A 9,032-nucleotide genomic window follows, 5' to 3' on the forward strand; every position below is an offset into this window, starting at 1 on the left:
AGCTGTCTGCCTGGCTCTGCTATAGTATTTTCACAGCATGGTTCCCATCAGTAGATAAAAGATGAGTAGAGTTAGAGGCTCAGCTTCTCATACGAGTTGATAAAAGGCTTGCTGCATGTCGTGCAGGACTTGCACCAGACTGAAAGCTGTGGTGGGAAGGGAGCTTGCTGCTCTGTAGTCACCGTTCGGGGTGGGGGGAGTTTTACCCATAAATCTACTTCAATCCTGTTTGTTTCATCTGAGCTAAAAAACACCCCAGCGTTGTACAGTCGGAGTTACTTGAGAGCATGCTGGGGCTCTGAGAATTAGATCTGAAGGGAGCGAGGTATCGTGCAGGAGTCTTTATGTCTCGGAGTGTAATAACTGCCACCTGGGCGTTGCCTTAAATGGGCACAAAACCTTGTCTGCCAGACTGGAATCTGTTTTCAGGACCAGAGTTTCTGTATTTTCTACATGTCCTTCTATATTTGGGGATTAACGAGAAGCCAATTGAATGGTTTCCTTTTCCTGTCAGTAGCGTATTAAGAAAATAATAACCTTTTCCCCAAAAAGGGTCCTGCTACCGGAATGCAGCATCCCACAAAATGAGTGGATTTGACGTTACATAAAAATGAAGTCCTTGTAATTAGCCCTGTTGTGGCAAGCGCACTCCATCGCTGCAGTCTGTTTTGTCGGCAGCGCTAGCTAGATCCAATCCTTCATCCCTGGCAGAAGTTAAAGGTGATTTCCTGCCTCCGTTTGATCACTAACCCCTGCCTTGCATTCCAAATTCGCATTATAAGGAAAAATATCTGGTTTTCTTTCATTCTAGAGAATTTAGCAAACCTTTGCTTCCTGTGGGAAGAGCCGGCATCTTGCTTGCTGAAATCTTGCACCTTCTATGCAAACAAATGGTAAGTGTCGAGATGTACCGTTCGTAGATAGGAGCTGGATGCAGCGAGCACATGTTTACACGTGAAGCCTGCACATTTCCCACGTGAAGATATTTAGGGATGGGCCAGCCAGCCCAGATAGCCTCGGCACCCTGCCTCGTCATCCCCAGTCTCCAACCGAGCCTTACAAGGTTCCAAAAAGTTAACTTTTTTTTTCTCATCACTTTTCCCTTTTGCAGGTACCTTTGCACCTGGCTTCTTCCAGAAGCTAGAGTGCTGAAATACTGCAAGAGGGAGATTCTCAAGGTATTTCTGGGCTGACCAGAAGCAGCAAGTGCCGGAAATCTTGCGAGAGAGCTGTTCTTGCAGACCAGAGAGGTTCTGAGGGTTCGGATAAGCTTCAGATGGCCTCTCGGACTTCTGGGTGCTTATCCAAACTAAACCTGCCAACTCTTAAGAGTCACCCGTCACTGGGGGCAGTGACACCTCTTCACCCTGTTACTTCCAGAGCTCTTACACATTTCACAGTTGTGTGTCCAAACAGTTTGGTGGTTTCCCTATAACTCTGTCTCCATTTCTTGTCTTCATTGTTTTTTTAATCCAGCGAAATGCTGCACTTTGGATAGTGTCTATTTTCAACCCTGTAAAATCCCTCACTTCCCTTTTTTTTGTTTGTTTTTTTTAAAGCATGCGTTCAAATAAGGTCAAATGTTCCAGGACCATTTCAGTCCAGCAGTGCAAGTAGTGACTTTTTATTTATTTATTTTAGTCTTATGCTTCTTCGGACAGTCGAGTCCCTTTTGTTTTTTTTCCTCTGTTCTGTGAAAGAAAAGCTGCTGTGCTCTGGGGTTGGAGCGCAGCCTGGGGTTTCTGTTTCTGCCACAGCTTTCTAATTCAATCTTGTCCAGGCCAGCACTTGGACTCGGGGATTTTGATGTAATATCAGTCATCTAATTCAGATCCTGATGAATCGTAGCAGGAACTGTGCACAATTAGCTCTTAATGATCTGCATCGTAAACTTAAAATTGTAAACTGCTTTGCAAACTAAAAATCAGGCTGCTTTTATCAGTGCTTAACTTAGGCTACGCACTGATCTCCCTTGTGCAGGTGCTTTCAGGTGAAAGTTTTGGCAAAGCATTCGGGTGAAAAGAGCTGGTTGTTACCAGTGGTTTTATTCTTGTCAGAATTGTGTATGTGCCCTCTTAGGCAGGGTACCGAAAAGTCAGCGTGACATTAGAGGGTGTGGAGGGTTGAACTGTACACGCTGCAAAGGCGCTCTTCTCAAGGTTTGCAATAAATTCTAGGAACGGAAGAGTGAACTTGGCATTATGTACCTGAATTTGAGGCTTGATCTCTGCACAGAAAACAGCCATGTAAATAATTATTTTCTAAAAGTAGCTAGTTTGCTGGTGCCTTAATGTCAAGGCAGGGGGAGTGTGAGTCAAGGAGTAAGTTAATGACAGAGTCAGGACGAGAATCGTAAGTCATCTAACTGCCAGCTCTGTGTCATGGCCGTGGGAAACTGTGCCTTGTTCAGATGTGTCACTTTTCATGGGTAATCTCTGGCTGAAGTTGTTGCAAACCCCACGTGTCACGTCATGCCTTGTTTATTACCCATCACCGTGGCGTCTGACCACTTGGCAAGATGTGTATACCTGTGGCAAGATTGCATATATGATTTCTCTTGCACGGGATTTCCAGATGTTTTCACTTCATTGCTAGGCATCTTGTTTGGTGGCTGAACGGTTCTTTATTTCTCCTGACACAGCTGCACCACTCCGGCCTGTGTAAGCTCCCCTGGTTGTCTCTCAGGTCTTTAAAATGAACAAACTCTTTGTGTTTTAGAGCCATAAGAAAGTGGGAGCCTTATGGAGGGAGTCTGGCCTCAGTTGGAAGGACTACTTACCCGAAGGAGAGGATGTACATACCTTTCTCATGGAACAAGTGAGTTCAGAGCGAGCATTTGCTTAATGATTTTGGCACACTGCTTTCTGGTCTCGCGCCCCGTTTGTTCACCCTCTTCCATACCATTCTTACCTACAGTTGGTATGGGGTGTGGGGTGAGGGGTCTCCCTCACCAAGGTGGGGTTAGATTATTTGAGCACCTCCCTTCTGAAATGCCGGGAGGACGGGCTTGTCCCTCCGATCCTAGGCACGCATCTGCCGTCGGCCAGCTTCCTCTAGGAGATCCCTTTCTCCAGCTGGGGGGAAGGACAAGACGGTCTGCAGAAGGGCCAGAATAAATGGTAGCAATTATTCACTCATCCCGCCTTGCATTATGATCCTGGGGGGTTTCACAACAGAGAGGAGCCAGGGCTGACGGAGGGCACCGTGCGGCTCTTGCTGGTGGTGCTCCGAAGGAAGAAGCTGGAGGTCTCCCTTTGGAGCTCCAAGTGATGCTGTGCCCCGTTTTAGCACTTGGGAAGTGCTGCGCTGCAGGAAATGAAATGGATTACCAAGGCCTGGGGCTGGATGAGGGGACTGTAGCTCCTCTGTCACATTTTGCAATGAATTGGGGCGTTAGCTGCAATTTCTTTGAGTGAATGCCAGCTCTGGTAATTGCATTCCAGCTCCCCATCATTTTAGTTGAGCACCGTGCATTTTATTTTGTGCAGGGCTGGAGTTGCTCTGAGATCCCTGGTTGTCTTTGCTGGGTAATGTAGTTCCCACGTGTTTGTAAAATGCTTTATAGTCTTTGGAACAGAGAAAGTACATAAATCGTTGTAATGATAACTTAGCAGTTGAAAGATGCCAGAAAGCAGAGTGAAGTGTAGCTTGCTGCCTCAATTAGGTATAATTCAGCATAGGAAAGTATATTTAACTAATTCTCGTTGTCACTTGTGATGTTGCAGAAGTTGGACTTCACGGAGTCTGACTGTTCCAGTTCCTCAGAAGCACTTTCAGAGAAAGAACTCTCTGCAGAAGAGCTGAACAAGCAGCTAGAAAAACTGATTGTTGAGGACAAGGCGAATGATGAACAAATCTTTGACTGGGTAGAGGTACAAAGACTATTTTCACCCTCCCTGCGCATAGTTCGTTAACGGCTTCTGTAAATATTTTCTTATCTAAAGGAGCATCTCTGCATCTAAAGGGCTCCTCTCTAGGCATAGGACACTAAGATGATCAGGTCTGTGCAATCAACACTTCCAAAGAATTAAAATCTAAAATATAATCAGTCAGTTATTTCACAGTAAGCTTTAGGGAGAAAGAATTTTAGCCATATTGACATACAACTGTGTAACGGCCATTTAAATACTGTAGGCTTTTTGACACTGAATACACTGCTGCTGGCTACTTACCACATTTCAGAGCCAGTACACTGCTACATCCTTTTTTCTCAAAATAGAGGATAAAAGCTTCTCATTGCTTTTTGCAACATGACCTATGCAAATCCCCCCTGCCCAGCTGCATGCCCTGCCGTCCTGCAAAAACGTCTGGGGCCGCCACTGAGGGCACGTGTACCTTTCCCAGTGCACTGGGCCAGGCGCTGTCAGAGAAAATAAAGAAAAAGAAAAAAAAGGGGGGGCTGCGCCTTGTCAACCCACTGATCTTTTGCCCTCTGTCTCTGGCTGCATCCCGTTAAGCCAAGTATTTATTCTAGTGTCTGAAATTATACCCAGCCTGATGCATTTAGATCTGTGCTTACAGCTAAATCTTGGGCAGCTTGATTTCAGTTATTTCTGTTGCTGGAGCAGTGTGTTAGAAATGTCATTTCACTGCTGCCATTAGAGAAGTCGAGAGCGGACTGAGAGCAGCACTGAAAATCTGGGGGCACCCACAGGCTCTTTGTAGTCTTGTCCAAGTTACATAGACATAGCCGTTCTCTCAGTTTCTTCTATAAAGCAAACAAGTCTCCACCCAAGGAGCACACTGTAAAATTTGTTGCAAAAAACTAAAACTCTTAGAAAATGTGTAAGGGCATTGCAAAAGCCAAGCGTTGTTGGTTCAGTTTGTTTCTCCAGACAAAAGACTGGTTGTGGGAGTAGTTAAATGGTGCGTCGGTGACATGAGAACTGTTGTTGCATGTTGTTGTACCTGAGCTAGTTTCAAGAAGCGAAAGGGAAGGCTGAGTTTTTGCAGAGGGGTGAACTGGATTTGTACTGCAGCAGCTTTGGCTGAACTTGAACTTGCTGCCAAATTCAGCGGTGGAATTTGGAAGCGGTTGCTCTCACACAGTGGTGTGTTTTTAACTGGTCCATTTACTCTTGATTTCAGGCTAATCTAGATGAAAGCCAGATGAGTTCACCTACATTCCTTAGAGCTTTAATGACAGCAGTTTGTAAAGCAGCTATTATAGGTGAGTAACTTGCAATGTAAACACCATACAAACTGAACGTGCAAAGAATTATTTTCTATTTTTCAGGTTTATATCACTTTTCCCTCCCTCGAGGCTGTGTTTTATCACACACCTCAGACTCTTGCACTGTATCAAATTCTAGTGTTTGAGAGCAGGATGTCCATTCCCCCCATGACAGCCAGGCGCTTTGCCGGTTACGGTGTTCTCAAGGCCCAGGGGTGTGCCGGTGACCTTACGTGAGCAGACGTTTCAGGCGGCTCTGAGTAATGCCAGATTGTTAATTGATTTTTTTTAGAGAAGGTGGAAATGTGCTAGACGTCATTAAGATAATTAGCATTTCTGCTTCTGTGTCAGCAAGTACACGTGGGCACTCTACCATCGCAGGTTGCCACGTGCGAGTTGGAAGCGTGGGTGGCAGAGAGAAGCCAGCCCGCATCTCTGTCTTGTTAATAGTTTTGTGTCCAAAGTTGCAGTCCTGGAAAGATGGTTTATGTGGATTACTCAAATGCACAGCAGTCGGCTGGAAGTGGAGGAAAGGGTGGGTTCCCAAGTCAGATGCGTGAGCCTCAGGCCCTTAGGGAGGCTTGAATAAAGCGCTGCAGCCAGAAACATCTGGTCAGTTCACTTTGTTTTCTTTAACTTTACTGTTGGCATCTGGCAAGGCAAAAAATGGTGCTCGTAAAGCACCCGGTTCGGCTCTTAGCTGTAAGAGTCTCGCTTCTCGGTGGGGAGAATGGCCTGAACTTCATCTTCTTGCGAGGGGAGAGAGCCTGGCTCCTTTCTTCTCCCCGAGAACAGAACCTTTCCGATGCCGCCTGGCGGTAACAGCGAATGACACAGGATTTGATTACAGATGTTTAAGGGTTCCCTGATGTGCATCAGGAACAGCTGCTTCTGGTTTACGTTTTGACCTTGCCTCTAACTGAGGGTTTGTTTTTTCCTTTTGTTTTCAAAATATCACTTGGTTGTGTTACGTGATCTACTTAAAAGCTGCTGAATAAGTTATCCATGTTGTGAGGGATTTCTGATACGTATTTTTAATGTATTCCTGATTTCCTATGTCATACGCAGCTTAATGATTCTGTTTCTGCCTTAGTATTTTTAGGAAAAAAAAGACACAATTTTCTAAAAACCTATATAACTGAAATTTTAGCCCTAGCCATTGTATGCACTTTGGACATCCAGTTGCCTGTGGAAACACAACAATGTGCGCTGCAAAGTAAGGTTGTAATTCTTCTGCGTGTGTCAGCAGGCTGGTTAGGGCCAGGGTCGCTGCAGAGACTGGTTGAATTTGGGGAACTGGAAAACCAAGACTGCCAGAAAAAGCCATTGAACAGAAATACTTCCTGTGGTTTCTCATCCTCTTTCCTCTCCACGATAACCTGTATCTGTGATTTCTATTTGAATAAATAAAGGCGATAAAAGGTCCGGCCCTGCTGCCGTGTACCAAAGCTGACCCTGTTTTCTTCTCTTCCCCTCAGCGGACTCTTCTAGCTTCCGTGTGGACACTGCTGTTATCAAACAGAGAGTGCCGATCTTACTCAAGTACCTAGACTCGGACACAGAGAAGGAACTACAAGCACTTTATGCACTACAAGCATCAATAGTAAAACTTGATCAGCCTCCTAGTAAGTGTTACCTCTGTGCTGGGGATTTGAACCCTGACAGTAGGAAGGAAAGGTTGTTTCTGCGAGAGTAAAGTCTAGCGGTGGACTGGAAGAGGATGTGCTTTTCCTTACCTTCATACGTAGCAGATGAGAGAAAACAGCACACAGTGGTTTCTGCTTGCCCAGATTCCAGCTTCTAGAGCAGTGCAGGTCCCCGAATGCCTGGCCAGAGGCTGGCTCTTCTCTTGGTTGCTCCTGTACGCAGCCATGCAGAAGGAAGGACTAACCTCTGTTGATAAAAAGAGAGGGGGAAGGAAAAAAGAGCAGTAAAAAATAATCTGTTTGCCATGCCTGGGCATGTGGGAACACTGGGTGTTGTAGTTGCATTGCTGCACCACAGATGTCTGTGGGCTTGGAGGGAATAAAATGAGTTGGATAACTGATGAGTCTTGTCCCAGAGGCACTGCAGGAAACAGTAGTTGGAAAAGAGGCAAAAGAGTTGCCAAAGAAACAGGGATTCCCTGGAGTTTGCAGCACAAAATCAAAGAGTGCCCAAAACCACCCGACTTGATGGTCCTGAGCTTTAAGGCGCTAATCGTTCGTTATCCCTCCTGCCGAGCCGCAAAAAATCAGGTGTTGGAGGGGAGCCAGGCTGCCAGGTTGTGCGGTCCAGTGAGAGGAGGACGGGCTGCTGTGGATTCTCCCTTCTGGCCCATCCCTAGATAATACGTTCCCACGGCTGCTTCCCCAGCTTTCCCTTTTCTGCGGAGCATGTGTTATCCCACGGCATCAGAGGGACCTGTTTTCCCTCTCAGCTGTGTGTGACCAGCCAGGAAGCAATAACTCAGCAACAGACCTTCCTTTTGCTCATATCGGCATCTCTTGCGTTAACGGTCACATTAATCCCCTTATCCGTAACCACGTCTTTGTCCGCTGACTGGAACTGCGCAGTGCTAACAGATGTTCTCTCCTGTTGTTCCATTATTGCAGATTTGTTGCGGATGTTTTTTGATTGCCTGTATGATGAGGAGGTAATATCGGAGGATGCCTTCTACAAGTGGGAAAGCAGCAAGGACCCAGCGGAGCAGAACGGGAAAGGAGTAGCGCTAAAATCTGTCACAGCATTCTTCACGTGGCTACGGGAGGCCGAAGAGGAGTCAGAGGATAATTAAAACTTAAAATACAGAGAGAGGAAAAAAAAAAAAGAAACAATTTAAGTATTTTTTTAAAAAGTTTCACGTCTCCGCCAATCACAGTGCAGCAAGGCCAATTCTCGCGCAGAACCCCCCTTCCCCCACACATGCACGAGTGGGAGAGCTAAAAATAGATAAACACAAAGGTGATCATGGAGGAAAAAAGGTACTTGGAAAAAAAAGTAAACTTCAAACCTGAGGGCGGGAGCACTAAACCAAAATACATGTATTATTTATAGAAAATATTTTCTGTTTTAATCTTTTTTTTTCTTTTCTTTTTAAACAAGGACTCATACTTACAAAAAACACAAAGCAAAACAAATCTGTTTAGCAAAAAAAAAGTTGAAAACTTTTAATTTATTATTTTAAGGACTGCAAATGCCAGTGTAATTTTTAAATTTGCAGTTTCTGTAAACAAATTGTATAATAGAACAAAAGCAGAGAAATAAATTTCCCTCCCCTTCATATGCACCTCAGTTTTGTTTCAAAGCATGATAAATAGACAAAACTTTCAAGGGGGTTGGGGTAAGCTAGATGAGGAAGAGATCAATTTTTTTTTTAATTGTCGTCAGACTTTTCTGCCTGCCTCTCAGCTTGCTTCAGAAATTTAAAAAGAAAATAGTAATCAAAACGTACATAACCTTGGAACAGAAGGAAATGCATTTGAGAAAACCGCTGCGGACCAGAGTGCTCCGAAAAATAACTCATTCAAAACAGTGCTACCCTGGGGAAAAAGTTCTAGTGATACTTTCAGAACCTTTAGAGCAACTTTAAGGCTTGTAAATACATAGAACAAATATTTAAAAAAAGAAAAAAAGAAATTGACTCAATACTATTTCTTTTCACTTTCAAAATATAAAGAACAAAATAAAGACAAACATTGCAAGTTTAAAAGAAAGTAAAACGACTTCTCCTTTGACAGCTGCTGAATGTGTGCACCATCTCTGAGCGGTGCTGGCTTCCCTTTCATTGTGTAGATCCTCGGTTCCAAATTGTGTACACATAGTGTGTGTATGTATGTGTGTCTACCAAAAAAAGAGGGGTGAGAGCAATTGTTGTTTT

General features: G+C 44.6%; 1 protein-coding gene across 1 annotated transcript in view; it reads left to right on the forward strand.

Moving 5' to 3' along the window:
- EIF4G3 (eukaryotic translation initiation factor 4 gamma, 3) overlaps positions 1–8,851 on the forward strand; it is a 77,542-nt gene extending 68,691 nt beyond the window's left edge. Inside the window, exons 28-33 of the mRNA XM_009707900.1 lie at positions 812–893; positions 2,719–2,817; positions 3,726–3,872; positions 5,089–5,170; positions 6,652–6,798; positions 7,768–8,851. Of these exons, the coding sequence (XP_009706202.1) occupies positions 812–893; positions 2,719–2,817; positions 3,726–3,872; positions 5,089–5,170; positions 6,652–6,798; positions 7,768–7,949 (739 nt within the window). The 3' untranslated portion in view covers positions 7,950–8,851. The remainder of the gene's footprint in view (positions 1–811; positions 894–2,718; positions 2,818–3,725; positions 3,873–5,088; positions 5,171–6,651; positions 6,799–7,767) is intronic.
- The last annotated feature ends 181 nt before the right edge of the window (positions 8,852–9,032 follow it).

This window comes from Cariama cristata, unplaced genomic scaffold (assembly GCF_000690535.1).
Source record: "Cariama cristata isolate BGI_N322 unplaced genomic scaffold, ASM69053v1 scaffold11089, whole genome shotgun sequence".
In the NCBI taxonomy this organism is placed as follows: Eukaryota; Metazoa; Chordata; class Aves; order Cariamiformes; family Cariamidae; genus Cariama; species Cariama cristata.